Source organism: Schistocerca piceifrons, chromosome 1 (genome assembly GCF_021461385.2).
Source record: "Schistocerca piceifrons isolate TAMUIC-IGC-003096 chromosome 1, iqSchPice1.1, whole genome shotgun sequence".
NCBI classification, from domain to species: domain Eukaryota; kingdom Metazoa; phylum Arthropoda; class Insecta; order Orthoptera; family Acrididae; genus Schistocerca; species Schistocerca piceifrons.
The window spans coordinates 533099144-533115961 of NC_060138.1; the positions used below are offsets into that span (position 1 = coordinate 533099144).

Sequence of the window (16818 nt, forward strand, 5' to 3'; positions counted from 1 at the left end):
ACAGTGAAGGGCAGCACGAATTGTCACAGATTTTTTTAAAGAATGGGAGTGTCACAGAGATACTGAAGGAACTGAACTGAAAGACTCTTCAAGACAGGCGTAAACTATCACGAGAAAACCTATTAACAAAGTTTCAAGAACTGTCTTTGTATGCTTACCCTAGGAATATGCTGCAACCCCCCTACATATCGCTCACATGGGAATCGTGAAGATAAGATTAGAATGAGTACTGCACACACAGAGACATTCAAACAATTATTCTTCCTGCACACCATACATGAGTGGAACAGGAAAAACTCTAATAACTGGTACAATGGGACTCACCCCTCTGTGATGCACCTTATGGTGGTTTGCAGAGCATGGGTGTTGATGTAGAAGTAAGAATACTTTGATGTGTCATGGTGTGACGTGTCATGACAGCCAATGTTATGGCATTGATTTAGTTTGGTCAGTACAGTATTTGAGTTCACATGAAATAATTATTTCTTTTGGTCCTACTTATTTCACACAATTCCCTATTACTTGCTCATGCTATTTTGATTTGCATTTTATGTGTTATTAGTGTCACGCTTGCTGATAATGAAATTGAAGTAGCCCAGGAATGTCCATGGCACAAGTCCCGTCCAATCAACTCCCTTCACATCCACCAAGTGCGATGCTTCTTTCATCTGAAACTGGCGCGAATATTAAAGGATTGGTGGTGATTCGAAATGTAGTCGGCGAAGGGTAGTCGATTGGTGGTAATCGATAATTTTTGGAAGCTAGTAGCGTTACAAATAAAAAAAAAGTGCTGTCGTGGGACCTCTAAAATATTCGTCCCTCAAGTAACACTATGAAATCTGCATTTCTCCATATGCAACTTTAGTGATGCCACTCGAATAGCATTAACTTTCCACAATGAGATTTTCACTCTGCAACATTCAGCATTAACTTTGGTTGCGCCTGGGAACACTGTTACGAAGGAGTCTCTGTACGGCTTTTCTTATCATCTTTGGAAAGCGCGGGAAATTGTATTCAATCTTTGACAATCCAGTGTTTACTGTTTTGTGAAAAAGAAGTGGAAGAAGTTGGGAAAGTAAATTGCGGAAGCATTACTTTCGCATCTTCAGCCTCAACTATTTGAAAGATGGCTTGATAATGCCTGTTTTGAACGGTAGTACAGTACTGCATTCTCTTTTGAAATGAGGGATTTAATATTTTTTTGCATTGGAACATCACTTTCATCTAATGGTGTTGAAATGAGAACGAGATCGATGTGTGAACACGCAGAGTTAAATAGGAACGGGAAAGAAATTTTTTTCTTGGTCTGATTTCGTCACCACATGGTTCGAAACGATGGCATTCGATGTTCGAAACCTATACATTTGTAACAAGTGTCTTGGACTGTAAGCGTACACCATTAGTGCGTATTACAGATTGTGGTTGGATTCGATGGCTCTATTTACTCTTTATGTTAGACTTTGCAATATGTACCAGTTATTGTCAAGTGTAACGCATCTCTTTCGTCAGGACAGTAAAGTGCCTACACATTAAAAAATATTTTTTCCAGATTAAATTTATATGCTCACATTATAATTTTTTGTTCCCCTTCACTGCAGTTAGCATTGCCGACAGGAAAGCAACATGTTAGTGAGGTTTTGGGAACTGACCAAGAAAAGAACAAATACTCTTGATATGATAATAGTAATGTAATGTACCTTTTTTTTTATAGAAGAATGTGCTCTTCATTTCAATTATTTTGAGGAAAGATACTTTATTGTTAATTTTTACATTCAGATTTTCTGCTTTCATTTCATTGGTAGAACTGAGGAAACACTTTCTTATGCTTATTTTCAGTCACATTTTACATGTTTGCCTTTTATTTTAATGTGGAATATTTGAATAATTGTAAGCGTTTCCCCACCAAAGAGGAATTGTGGAACTTGGCTGAATGTCTTGGGAATAACGTAATGGAAGGTTCCATTTGTCTCGTAGTTATTGAGGAATATATATAATACCGTTTTTGTTAAGTATGTTCAAGAGTGCGTGAAGCTCTTTGTTAAACTCAATACTTTTCGTTTATTCTGTTGATCACTGTGTGTTGATTGTTACTGTGTGTTCTTTGTAGATGCAGCAGAAACTGCGATAAAAGAAGCACTGAAAACAGCTGCACTCGAGAAAACTACAAAACTTTCTAGTGATGGTGTGAAAAAAGGAGAAGCATATTTGACAGATAAAGGTGTTGTATACATTAAGCAAAATATAACACCACAGGTTTGTCAGATTTCCTTTATTTTGACACTTTATGAAGGTAAAACAAATGCCTTCTAGTTAACATCTGGTGGTAAATGGTGGACATTGTAGTTGATATGTGAGACAATTTCTTGTTTTTCAACACCACTAGGAGAAGAGAAAAATTTTAGCATTGAATGCAATAAGCTCCAGAAGCCATGATTTAAAACAAAATTCTATTACTTGAAGCAGGAGAACTGTGGTTTACAGTAGCCTATATAGAAAGCGTTATTTTGGAGAAAATTGTCATTTATCCGATATGTATTTAGTGAATATTCATCACATGTAGCATGTGTTATTTATTTTAAATGTAGCCTATAGACCAAGAGAAATATCAGATTCCAGCTTTTGTTGTTGTAGGTGTTGTGTTGTTCGTGGTATGGACAGTTGCAGTTGAGCTGTATAAGTCAATGGAAGTGTCCGATCCTTGTGGATTTTGTTGATGTAGTGGAACATGATAATTTTTTTGTTGTCATTCTGTGTGTTTTGGGATTGCGGTACGTTTTTTTTTTAATTTTTATATTTAGCTAGTTCCCACCCTAAACCCCCCCCCCCCCCCCCCCATTTCCCACAGTTGTCCTGTTAGTTTGATTATATTTTTGGAGGGAGATGTTATTGTCTTATTCATATGTATTTTCGTGTTTGTTGCTCTGTGTATGTTGCCATATTGGAGAGCTGAGAATGGCCTTTTCCATCAGATTGAAGAAGTCATGGGTCAAAGCAGATGGGTGGAGTAGGATGCTTTTATAATCCCCCCCCCCCATCGTATCAGTTATTAGAGTTTTATCCCATTCCATTCATTCATGAACTGCGGAAAGAATGATTGTTTAAAGGCCTCCATGTGTGCTGTAATTAATCTAGTCTCAACTTCATGATCCCTCTGAGAGTTATACATGGGGGGGGGGGGGGGGGTGTATATTCCTAGAGTCAACATTTAAATACAGTTTGTGAAACTTCGTAATTAGGCTTTTCAAGATAGTTTATGTCTGTTTTCACTAGTCTGCCAATTCCATTTCTTCAGCATCTCACATTCAATATTCCTCGTTGGGCCTATTTGGCAGAGGTCCCATGCACTTGAGTGATACTGGAGAATGTGTCACATGAGTGATTTGTAAGTAATCCCCATTGTAAACTGACTGCATTTCTCTAGTATTCCCCCAGTAAACTGAAGTTTGTTGCTTGCTTTACTCATGACTGAGTCTATTTGATCACTCCATTTCATATCCGTACAAAGTGTTTCACCCAGATATTTTTATGAGTTGAGCAATTCCAACAGTGACTCGATATTATAGGAAACTACCTTGTTTTTGTTTTGTGATGTGCAGAATTGTACATTTTTGAACATTTAAAGAAAGTTTCGAATCTTTGCACCACTCTGAAATCTTATTAAGATGTGACTGAATATATATGCAGTTTCTTTCAGACAGTACTTTGTTATACATAACTGCATTATCTGCAAAAAACCTGATTTTACCATTAATATTGTCTGCAAGGTCATTAATATGCAACGTGAACTGCAAAGTTCCCATGCACTTCCCTGGGACACACTAGAAATTGCTTCCACATCTGTCAATGAGTCTCCATCCAAGACAACTTGCATATTTTCTGCTATAAAACCATCAATACAGTCACAAATTCTGCTTGATATCTTACACAACAGTACTTTTTGATAAAAAGCTTGGATATGGTGCTCACTCAGATGATTTTCTGAAATTGAGAAATATTGCATCTACCTGACTATCTTGATCTAAAGCTTTCAATATGCCACGTGAGAAAAGTAGATGTTGGGTTTTGCATGATAAATATTTTTGAAGTCTGTGCTGGCTAGCATGCAGGAAGTTACTGGTACTCTGTTTCAGATACCTCATTAAATTTGAGGTCAGGATATGTTCTAAAATTCTATGAAAAATCAGTGTCAAAGAATTGGACAGTAGTTTTATAGATAACTTTTATTACCCTTCTTGTAGAGGGGTGTGACCTGAGCTGTCTTCAGGACAGTTTTTTGTTCAAGGGATCTACGATAGATTATAGATAGAAGAGGTGGTAACACAGCCACAAATTCAGTATAGAATCTGACAGTTTCCATTGGGTCTTATCACTTTGTTCAATTTTATTGATTTCAGCTGTTTCTGAATGTTGCTGACACCAATACTTCCCCCAGGGGGCTCGCCACTCTTTGGTGGGTTTGTGCTTGCCTACTAAGGGGCCCCAGCCTTTGCAGCATCTTTTTCCTTCTGTGCTACATGTCTATCCTCTTGCTATTCTTTTTCCCCTCCCTTGGGGAACATGTCTGGGGTTTTATTGGGAATGTTTTGCATTGTCCATTGCTGACATAAGAACAGTGTCATTCCTCCGCTTCGGCGTTTGATGTTCCTCTTTTTCTTCCTCCCTGTGCGCTCCTGACGGCTGGTCCACATGTCTGATGGGTAACAGGTGACTTGGTAACACGTAAATTCCCAGCCTCTGATCGACAGGTAGGGTTTGCATGTACCCCTTGGTACAAGCCAGCTGCTACCTTCGCAAATTGCTGACTGGTCCCTCTGTCAGGTGTTCGGGAGGTTTGACTTCAGGTATGAGCAATTGCCTAAGGTGGGTGCGTGCGTCCCCTTGTGAAGGGGACCACTAGTTGGAAGCAGTGTGCCATTGGAGACGCTGGCAATTATGGGGGATTTTCTCGCAGTGAGCCAATCATCTCCACAGTTAACGTCTACACAAAATAAGTGGAATGGGGCTAATGATTCAAAGATCCTTCCAGCCGCACCATAGTTCCTCGTGGTTTCACGCACTGAAGACAGTCAGTCCTTCACAATGGCAAATCCGTTTATTATTCAGAAAGATATTGATGCAGTTGCTGGCCCCGTGAAATCCTCCTCTCGTTTACAGAATGGCACTTTGGTTTTGGAGACTACTTCTGATTCTCAAGCATAACAACTGCTTGCCACCTCGCTTCTCCACAGCTGCCCTGTTCATGTTGAGGCCCACAGAACTCTGAATTCTTCCCGTGGTGTTATTTACACAAGGCTGCTCGATGGTCTGACTGAGGCCAAATTCCAATCATACCTCTCTGATCAGGGTGTCGCCGTCCATTGGGTGACGAAGAAGGTAGATTCCTCCTCAGTGCCCACCTACACTCTTTTTCTCATCTTTGATAGTGTGTAGCTTACATCCAAGATCAAAGCAGGCTATGAAATTATCACAGTCCAATCGCACATTCCGAACCCAATGTGCTGCTGCCAGTATCCATCATTTCAACCACACAGAACGTCTTGTCGACACCTAGCCAAATGTGTAGCCTGTGGTAAGGGTGCGCACGAGTGCGATTGACTACCTCCTTCTGACCACTGTATCAACTGCAATGGCAGACATGCTGCCATCTCTCGGGATTGTCCCCTGTATCTTGATGAGAGGGCTGTCTTGGAGATTGTGGTAAAGGAAAAAAATGCCTTACCCAGTTGCTCGCAGGTTACTGGCTAGTCGAAAACCTTACGCTCTCCCATCTGGCACTTACAGTTCTGTTCTTGCGACCTCTCACTCCGTGAAGGACATCGCCATGCAGACACGTGACCTCAAATTCAGCTCTGAGATTGTGAATTCGCCCAGTGTCAAAGTAGCATCACCATCCAGCTGTGCAACAAACCATCAAACTCTCACATCGAGCAACCAGCTACACAAACGGTAGGCCAGAAAGGACAGAAGTACTACTCCCATGAAAACTTCCCACGTCCCTGCAGCCAACCAACGTATGAGTCTTCCTTTGCTAACCGGAAAGGAACGAAGATGTCCAACAAACGCAAACGGCCTTCTCCTTCTCTGACTCGAAGATCCTTTTCCGTGGTATTGCCATGTGATACATTAGCCCGCTGGCCTATGTGTCGCTGGTGCGCACCACCAACTGTTTTTCTGTGTTGGCATCCACAGACCAACAGCATAAGCAAGCCAATGCTTCAGTGGACCCCATGGAGCAGGATCCTCCTGCTTCTGTGCCCTCTAACAGTGAGTCTTCGCAGGCTGTCATTCGGTAGCCGCCGAGGTGACACCCCTTCATTTCTTCCTCATCATGACTCTTCTCCAATGGAACGTTCACGGCCTTCGGTTCCACAAGGAGGATTTATGGCTGCTTTTAGCATCGCAGCATCCCCTTGTACTCTGCCTTCAGGAAACAAAATTGTGTCTTCATAACTGCTTTGAGCTTTCACATTTCTTCCTGGTTTGTTTTGACGTTCCTGCTGAGGTTGGCATTCCATCTCATGGGGGCATCATGTTGCTCATATGGGATGATGTTCGTAGCCAACCCATCTCCCTGACTACCCATCTTCAAGCTGTTGCAGTTCGCCTTTTCCTTCCTCACCTGTCTTTTTTCCGCTCTGTACTATTTATGTCCCTCCATCATTCGATGTCACCAGGGCTGACTTCCTTCAGCTTATTGGGTAGCTACCTCCCCCATTTGTGCTACTTGGTCACTTTAATGTGCGTCATCCCCTTTTGTGGCTCTCCCTGAACCTGTCAGAGAGATGTCCTCTTGGCTGATCTTCTTAAGCGACTTAAGCTCTTCTACCTTAACAGTGGAGCACCCATATTCCTTTCTGACTCCTTGCACACCTATTCCCATTTGGACCTTTCTTTTTGCACTGCCAGATTGCCCATTGTCTTGAGTGGTCCGTTCTTCCTGACACCTACTCGAGCGACCATTTCCCATGTGCTATCCATTTGCTGACGCCTACCCCACCTGCATGCATGCCCAAATGGCAGCTTACTAAGGCTGGCTGTCGGCCTTATCCCTCCCTGGGCAACCTCCGAAGAACAAAATTTCCCCAGTTGTGGTCTCCAGATGGAGTGTCTCACAAACGTTATCCTTAGTGTTGCAGAATGTTCCATTCCTCACACTATGCTATGTCCCAGTGCGTGGATACGTGCTTTCCGTGTTTTTAATCATCATCCTACAATGGCAAACTGCATTAATTATAAAAAGATGAGTGCAAAGAGTCATCACATTCTTCGGGATAGCAAAAAAGCTAGCTGGATTTCATTCACTAGTTCTTTTAACAGTTCCACCCCCTCCTCTGTCATGTGGGACTGACCTCCATTTTCAGGCCTGAGAGTAGCAGATGTCATCATCGAGCCTATTGCTGTCTCCAACACATTGGGTTGCCATTTTGTGGAAATTTCGAGCTCTTCACTCTATCAGCCTGCCTTCCTCCATTGGAAATGAGTGGACGTGGCTCGAGCGATACTCATTTCTTCTCAGAATTGTGAGTGCTACAATGCCACCTTACTATAAGGGAGCTAGATCATGCTCTCAGTTCACCCCGATGCTCCGCCCCAGGACCAGACGCTGTCCACAGCACCTTTCTCTTTTGGGTAAGCACTTTCTGCTTAAACGTACAATGGCATCTGGACAGAGGGCATGTTTCCCAGATGTTGACATGAAACCACCATTGTACCCTTACCTAAACCCGGTTAGGACAAAAACCTTCCTTCTAGCTACTGCCCCGTCTCTCTCACCAGCTGTGTTTGCAAGGTAATGGAACGTATGATTCAAGCCACGCTGATATGGTGGCTCAAGTTGCGCAATTTACTAACCACTGGACAGTGTGAATTTTGAGTGCGCCATTCTGCAGTTGACTATTTCGTTACTTTGTCCACCCATGTCATGAATGGTTTTCTGCGGAAATCCCAGACTGTGGCTGTGTGTTTCGATTTGGAGAAGGCCTACGACACCTGCTGGAGAACTGGTATCCTCTGTACTCTTGCGCGTGGGGCTTCTGTGGCTGCCTGCCCCGTTTCCATCAGGAATTTTTAAACGCCCGTGTTTTCAATGTGCATGAGGGTTCTGCCTTGTCGGACACCTTTATCCAGGGAAGGGTTCCGTCCTGAGCATTGTCCTCCTTGCTATTGCCATTAACCCTATAATTGCTTGTCTCCCACTCGGCATCTCCGGCTCCCTTTTTGTTGATGATTTTGCCATCTATTGCAGTTCTTCACAGACCTGTCTCCCTGAGTGGCGTCTTCAGCGATGTCTTGATTGTCTTTACTCCTGGAGCATTGACAATGGCATTCGTTTTTCCTCTGACAAAACCGTCTGTATGAATTTCTGATGGTGCAATTGGTTTCTCCCACCATCTTTACATCTAGGGGTTGTTGCACTTCCATTCGTTGAAGCTACATAATTCCTGGGGCTCATGCTCGATAGGAAACAATCTTGATCCTCCAATATGTCTTACCTGGTAGCCTGTTGTATGTGGTCCCTCAATATCCTAAGTGTCCTCAATGGTGCTTTCTGGGGTGCAGATCGAACCACCCTGCTCTGTTTGTACCAGTCCCTTGTCCATTCGAAACTCGACTATGGGTACTTCATTTATGCGTTTACACATCCGTCCCTCTTATGGCGTCTCAACACTATCCACCATTGTGGCATCTGTTTGGCCACTGGTGCCTTTTACACTAGCTGTGTTGAGTGTCTGTATGCTGAAACTGCTGAACTACCACTGCGCTACTGCCGTGACATTCTCCTCAGTAGGTATGCATGCTGTTTGTCAGCCATGCATGGCCACCCAGCCTATGCCTCCTTCTTCAATGACTTCTTTGATTGCCAGTATGGGGTGCATCCCTCTTCTGTTACCTCCTGGAGGTCTCCTTCGGGACTTGCTGCGGCGGCTTAATTTCACACTACCTGCAGCTTGGCTTTGTGAAGTGGCCTGTGTTAATCCTGGCCTTCATTCGCTTCCTAAGGACACTACTCCAGCCTCGCTGTATTGCCTTCAATTTCATGACCTCTGCATGTGTACACTGATGGCTCTTGGACAGACCGTAGTGTTGGATGTGCCTTTGTCATTGGTGCCAACATTTTTCGATATCGGCTTCCGGCACACTGCTCAGTATTTACAGCTGAGGTCTTTACCCTGTATCAGGCCATGGAGTACATCCAACAACACAGATTTTTCAATTGTGTCATGTGCTCAGACACTCTCAGCACTCTTCAAAGTCTTATGTGCATTGTACATTGCCGATCCCTTTGTGCAACAGGTCTAGGGAAACTGTCACTTGCTCCCTCTTGGTGGAGCCACTGTGATGTTTATATGGGTTTCTGGTCATGTTGGTCTACCAGGAAATGAGGCTGCAAAGGCTGCATTCCTCGTACCACAACCCACTAGTTCCTACATTTGCTCCAACGATCTCTGTGTTGCTGTCTTTGAGGAGGTGGTATCACTTTGGTCCTCCCTTCATGGGCATAAGCTCTGGATTATTAAGCCTCTCCCTGTGGCTTGCACAACCTCCTCTTGGCCCTCCCGCTGGGAGGTGGTCATTTTAACTAGGTTGTGTGTTGGGCACTGCCTTTTTAGTCATCATCAACTGTTACGTGGCTCTACCCCACAACTTCGTACACACTGCGCCCAAGCTTTAACTCTGTCACTTCCTGATGGATTGCCCATTTTTTAGCTGTTCATGTTCCTGCGTGGGTTTACCATCTGAATTATCGGCTGTTTTAGCAAATGTTGACCGCGTTTTACTTTTTATCCTTTGTAGCAATATGGTGGAGGCCATATAAGTTTTCAAAAAATGTTCAAATGTGTGTGAAATCTTATGGGACTTAACTGCTAAGGTCACCTGTACCTAAGCTTACACACTACTTAACTTAAATTATCCTAAGGACAAACACACACCCTTGCCCAAGGGAGGAATCGAACCTCCGCCGGGACCAGCCGCACAGTACATGACTGCAGCGCCTTAGACCGCTCGACTAATACCGCGCGGCTATAAGTTTTCATCTGGACCTCCATTTCTGTATGGTGTCTTGTAGCCCTTTCTCCACATCCCTGTTTTTAGTTTTCTTCTCTTATGTCAACTGGGATTGACATGTTGTTTTTTAACTGCTCTCTGTCTTCATGTACTATAGTTTTGACTTGGGCGCATGTGACCCTGGTTGTTTTTGCACCCTATAGCAAAACAAACAACAAACACTAATACTTATTTCACTCATCTTTTCTGTGGTACGAGTATTAAATTGGGCCAATTCCCCTGGGTTTTCCTTTGTAAAGGAATATTTGAAAGCAGAGTGGAACATTCCTGCTTTTGCTGTGCTACCCTCAGTTTCAGTTCCTATCTCATTCACTAGGGACTGGACACTAACTATGGTGTCACTAACAGTCTTTACATACAACGAGAATTTCTTTGGGTTTTGTGCAAGACCATTTGACAATATTCTGCTACGGTAGTCATTGAAGGTTTTGTGCATTGGGCTCTTGACAACCAAATGCGTTTGATTCAGCATCTCGGTGTCTACAGGCCTGTGCTTTTTTTATTTTTTAAATTTATTTTTATTTATTATTATTATTTTTAAATATATACCCGTTATGCAGTAATCTCTGTTTCTTAGGAATTTGTTTACAGTTTCTGCATATCATGGAGAGTCCCTCCCGCCATAAACTGTTCAGCTATGAATGTGGTCAACGGTTCTTTTACATTGAGTCATAGTTCCTGTACATGCTCCAGTCTTGTGATAAAAGTTTCAGATTCCTCATTTAGGTATGATACTACTACTTATAAATCTTTCTGCTTGTTTTAATTGCTCCTTGTAATTTGGTAATCATTGTTGCCACATCTGCGTCATGGTAACCAATCAGTTTCGATGAGCACATTTTCAAAGAGGTCAGGCCTATTTGTTGCCACTGTATTCTCATCATGAGTGGCGTTCCCTGCTATCTGATCTAAGTAGTTATCAGAGAAAGGACTTAGTAAAGTTTCACAGGATGACTTATCATACCCAACACCAACGAAACTGTAATTTTCTGAGTTTACTCTTGGATGATTAAAGTCTCCACCAATGATTATAGTATGATTTGGGAACTTATATACAAGTGAACTGATATTTTCTTTGAAGTTTTTGGTTACATCAGGAGATGAGTTTGGTGGTCAGTAGGAGGACCCTATTATAATTTTACGCCCACCCTTGATACTGAGTCTTACCCAAACAATCTCTCATTCAGCTCCAATTTCTGTTTTGGTGGATATGAGTTTCTTGTCTACTGTGACAAATACACCACCCATTTCCCCATCCTTTCGGTATAAGCTTAAATTTTCCCCAAAGATCTCACTACTGTCAGCTTCAGGCTTTAACTAGCTTCTTATGCCTAGTATTATGTAATCTTCAGTGTTCTTTTTGAGCACTGGCACTTTGTTGTGAATGTTTCAGCAGTTAATAACAAGGATTTTAATGTTCTCACCAGATCCACTGATACTTCCATGTCTCATACAACTGTTCTTTTCTGAACTGGATGGAAAGCCACCTAATCTAACAAACCCTTGTGTGCACCCTACACAATCAGCTACCTAGGTAGCATCCTTTGACATGTAGTGCACAGTTGACCCATTTAGGGGACTCTACAGTTCTCAATCCTATGGTGCAAGTTTATTATGGTCCATCCTTTTAGAATGATGTCTCAGGTTTACAGTTGCAGTGTTATCTGACTGACAACTCAGAAGAATTGTTTCCTTATAATTTGTTGTTCCCATGTCCCTAGGAAATGGATGTTCATAGCAGTAAATCATGTAATATGAATTTTAATTTGGGGACTGGTTTCATGCACACTTCATTTAACTTGTTAGATCGTCACAGCTGGTATGCACAATGAGTGCATATTGAAAAGTAATCACTCTGAATTTATTCTGTTCTCAATTTCGGTTGAGGTATTACTTGTCATGTATGAGGGTCACTCCAAAAGAAATGCACACTATTTTTTTTGAAAAAATCCCATCTTTTATTCTACATGTTTGAAAGTTTTACAGTGTGTAGTTACATCCTTTAGGAACAATATTTTCATTTCTCCGCATAATTTCCATCCCCCTCAACTGCCTTACACCATCTTGGAACCAGCGCCTGTATACCCACATGGTAAAATTCTGGACCAACCTTTTGGAGCCACTGTTTGGCAGTGTGCACAAGGGAGTCATCATCTTCAAACCTTGTTCCATGAAGATAGTCTTTCAGTTCCCCAAAGAGATGATAGTCACATGGAGCCAGGTCAGAACTGTAGACGGGTGTTTCAGTGTTGTCCATCCGAGTTTTTTGATTGCTTCCATGGTTTCTTGACTGACATGTGGCCGTGCATTGTTGTGCAACAGCAAAACATCCTGCTTTTGCCGATGTGATCGAACACAACTCAGTCGTGCTTGAAGTTTCTTCAGTGTCGTCACATATGCATCAGAATTTATGGTGGTTCCACTTGGCATGATGTCCACAAGCAAGAGTCCTTTGGAATCGAAAAACACCATAGCCATAACTTTTCCAGCAGAAGAATTTTATTTTCATGGGTGAATTTGCATGATGCCACTCCATTGATTGCCCCTTTGTCTCTGATGGAAAATGATGAAGCCATGTTTCATCACCTCTCACAATTCTTCCAAGAGATTCATCTCCACAATTCTCGTACTGTTCCAAATGTTCGCTGCATACAGTTTTTTTTAGGTGGGGATGGTAAACCTGTAGAAACTTGTGCATTCTCTTCCTCATCAAATTGAGTTCATTATCAAGGCTAGAGACATGATACTAGCATTATGTTGTCTGGTGTGCTTAGTTGAAAATAGCAGGTCATGGCAAGAGCTGTTGAATTCCAATAATCATTCTGAATCAGCCATAAGATTATGGAGGCCAATCATGATGTCCTCTGCTAGAGGCAGTGAAGTGTTGGCAGAAGAGCCAACACCGTGTTGCTAGAGGAGGCCGAAATGCACACTTTTAAGCTCAAGCAGATTGGCGTGAGATCTGGAATAAGGTAAAGTAATTATCCTATAAAGAAAAGAATGTAGTTCTTGGAATACTTAACTTTAATCCACAATTGTAGAACATCGCTCTTGATGATACATGCTTCACATAATAAATATCAATTGAATACGGCGCTTTGCTAGGTCGTAGCAAATGACATAGCTGAAGGCTAGGCTAACTATCGTCTCGGCAAATGAGAGCGTATTTGTCAGTGTAGCATCGCTAGCAAAGTCTGCTGTACAACTGGGGCGAGTGCTGGTAAGTCTCTCTAGACCTGCCATGTGGTGGCGCTCGGTCTGCAATCACTGACAGTGGCGACACGCGGGTCCGACGTATACTAACGGACCGCGGCCGATTTAAAGGCTACCGCCTAGCAAGTGTGGTGTCTGGCGGTGACACCACATTCCTCCCCCGCAAATCGGCGTACGGTTGTGTTATAAAGCTTCCGCCCACCGTGGGGAGGACCCCATGTTGACGTATGCGACGAGGTGGGGAGCCTAACAGGCGAGGCTGTGCCACCCGCACCCGGCCATTCGGTCTGAGGGGAGCTAGGAAACGCCTGAAAACCTAGTCCAGGGTGCACGCCAACATGCGGTGTATGCGCCCGTAGAGAGACAGGAGGGGCCGAAGGGTCGACCTCCATCGCGTCGGGGTACCCGACGGGCAAAGACATCTGGTCCGGAGCAGGCAAGAGTTCCATGTCGGAGGACAGCTGGTCACGTGAAGCGATAGGCGCCGCGTGACCCAGGGAGGCGCTTGGTGGCTGCAGCGAAGCGTCCACTGCGGGCGGCGCCGGCGGGAGAACAGGCGGCGGCGCGTCGCCATGGGGCAAAATGGAAGGCAGCGTCGGTAACACCTGGGGATGAGGCGAGCCAGTATATGGGTCCCCAGGGCGCTGACCGGGCGGCACCGTCGCTGAAAGCAGACGGGGAGTGGCAGAACCCGTGCGACGACAGAGGCGCAGCTGATTGAGATGCCGACGCACCTCACCAGAGGCCCCCAAAACCAAATACATCGCGCGGCCGAGGCAGTGAAGAATGCGCCCTGCGAGCCAACGCCGTGAACCTCGATAGTTGCGATAGAATACAACGTCGCCTGGAGCAAAAGCAAAAGTCTGGCGCTGCACAGGAACCTGATGCGGCAGATGCAGCAAAGACATCAAGGTTCGATGAGGACGACCGTGGAGCAACTCGGCCGGTGAGCGACCATCTCGGGGCTGAGAGCGATAGGAGGACGAAAAGAGCAATAACGCGTCCTCCCGAGAATGCGACTCTTTCAACTTCAACATCTGTGACTTGAAAGTCCTGACCAAACGTTCAGCGGCACCGTTGGACTGAGGCAAAAATGGCGCGGACGTCAGATGTTGAATACCAGTGGCCTTGTAGAATGACTGAAATTCTGCGGACATGAATTGTGGGCCATTGTCGGAAACAATAGTCTGTGGAAGACCTTCAATACAGAAGATAGCAGATAACGCTTGGATGGTGGCAGATGACGTTGTGGAAGACATCCGGACAACAAAAGGAAAATTACTGAATGAATCTACCACAACCAACCATCGAGCATTCCAGAATGGACCATCAAAATCGATGTGTAAGCGTTGCCAAAGGGAAAGTGTTGTGTGGCCATGCAAAGAATTTCCGCGGTGGTGCGGATTGTTGTTCAGCACACGCCATGCAAGAAGAGCACATATTCATAATCGCAGCATCGATTCCGAACCAAATACAGTGTTGACGAGCACGTTGTTTCGTTCGCACTATACCCCAATGTCCTTGGTGGAGGAGCCGTAAGACAGAGGACTGTAACGAACGTGGGACCACGACCCTGGACTGATCAATATCGGAACGCAACAGCAAAATGCCACGTCGTACAAAAAGTCTCTCCTTGTGAGCAAAAAATTGGCGAACCAACGGATCCCCGATCCGTGACTTTGACAAGGGCCGCTGCGTAGCAACAAAACACAGAACGGTAGCAAGGACAGGGTCGGCAGCTGTGGCTGTAGCTACACGACGAAAATCAATCGGAAACGATTCAACCACGTCATCGGTTTCCGCAGCAATGAACATGCAAGCAAGTTCGGAAGAATCGAATGCTCTATCCTCAGCAACAGGCAAACGGGACAACGCATCGGCGTTTCCGTGCTTAGCAGTGGACCGATACAAGATATCGTAGCGGTACTGCGAGAGGAAAATAGACCAGCGAATGAATTTCTGTGCTGTACGTGGAGGTACAGGCTTGTTCGGATGAAAAAGCGACGTCAAGGGTTTGTGGTCTGTGATGATGGTAAAGTGACGACCATACAAGAAATCATGAAACTTTGTAACACCAAATACGAGAGCCAAAGCTTCTTTCTCGATCTGTGAATTATTTCGTTGCGCAGACGAGAGCAATTTGGACGCAAAGGCAATAGGGCGATCGTGCGAACCATCTTTGTGCGCAAGCACAGCACCGATCCCGAAATCCGATGCATCTACCATTAACAAAAGGGGTTTCTGGGGATCGAATGGCGTAAGGCAAGTATGAGAAAGCAACGCCGATTTCAACTGGCGAAAGGCGCATTCGCATTCGGTCGTCCAGACGAACGGAACACCTTTACGGCATAAGCGATGAAGCCGAGCTGAAATGGAAGAGGCGTGTGGGATATATTTATGATAATAGTTGATTTTTCCCCGCACACTCTGTAGCTGCTTCAAATTCTGCGGCGAAGGCAAGTCTTGTATAGCACGGAGGTGCTCTGGACTCGGATGTATGCCTTGGGCATTGATTACATGTCCCAGATAGGGTAAGTCACGAGCAAAAAACACACATTTGTCCTTCTGCAAGCGAAGACCATTTTGGCGCAAGACCTGAAATAATGTTCTGAGATTGGCTAAATGTTCTTCTTCTGTCTTTCCGGAGATCACAATATCGTCCAGATAGTTTGCTGCAGTAGGGACCGACGCACAAACAGTTTCCAGATATTGCTGAAACAATGCAGGGGCGGATGCACACCTGAATGGCAGTCTTTTGAATCGGTAGAAACCAAGATGCGTGTTAACCACCAAAACGCGCTGGGATTCGTCGTCCACTGGTATTTGCAATTATGCATCGGCGAGGTCCAACTTCGAAAAATAATTACCCGGGCACAGTTTGTCAAAAAGATCTTCCGGGCGGGGTAAAGGAAAAGTTGCAATCACTAGTTGTGGATTCACTGTAGCTTTGAAGTCCACACACAGTCTCAATTTTCCGGAAGGTTTTGGCAATATTACTAAGGTTGAGGCCCAGAGAGAAGCCTGCACACATTCAATCACACCTTGTGATTCCAAATCGTGTAAGGTTCTTGCGACCTCATCACGCAATGCGTGGGGAACATTGCGCGCTCGGAAAAATTTCGGTTGCGCGTTTACTTTCAGTTCCAAATGCGCTTCATAGTTCTTAGCGCAACCAAGGCCCGGTGCAAAAATGTCTGCAAATTCGTCACATAGACGAGAAACACTGTCTGAAGGCACAGTCTGGTTCACTGATAGGACCTGATTTACTATAGACAAGTTAAACAACTGAAATAAATCTAAACCAAACAAGTTTACTGCAGAAGAAGAACGAAGGACGTAAAAAGACACAAGTTTTGTTTGTCCCTTGTATGTTGCAAGAAGGCTGCACTGTCCTAACAGGGATATTCTGACCGGAATAACTATTTAACGTAACATTTGCGGCACGCAACGGAGGTGTGCCCAGTTGTTTGTACGTGTCTTTATTGATCAAAGAAACTGCAGCTCCGGTATCGAGCTGGAATGGGACCACGTTGCCAT

The 16818-nt window shown here is 44.3% G+C and overlaps 1 protein-coding gene across 4 annotated transcripts in view; it reads left to right on the forward strand.

The window, feature by feature from the left end:
- Positions 1–1011: 1011 nt before the first annotated feature.
- LOC124798949 (fructosamine-3-kinase-like) overlaps positions 1012–16818 on the forward strand; it is an 81923-nt gene continuing 66116 nt past the window's right edge. For 2 of the 4 annotated variants that reach the window (XM_047262496.1, XM_047262503.1), the window contains exons 1-2: positions 1012–1153; positions 2108–2253. Coding sequence is in view for 2 of the 4 variants with exons in the window: in XM_047262503.1 (XP_047118459.1) it covers positions 1138–1153; positions 2108–2253 (162 nt within the window). In the remaining 2 variants the exon portion in view is untranslated. The remainder of the gene's footprint in view (positions 1154–2107; positions 2254–16818) is intronic. The other 2 variants (XR_007016979.1, XM_047262486.1) reach the window with 2 other exon arrangements.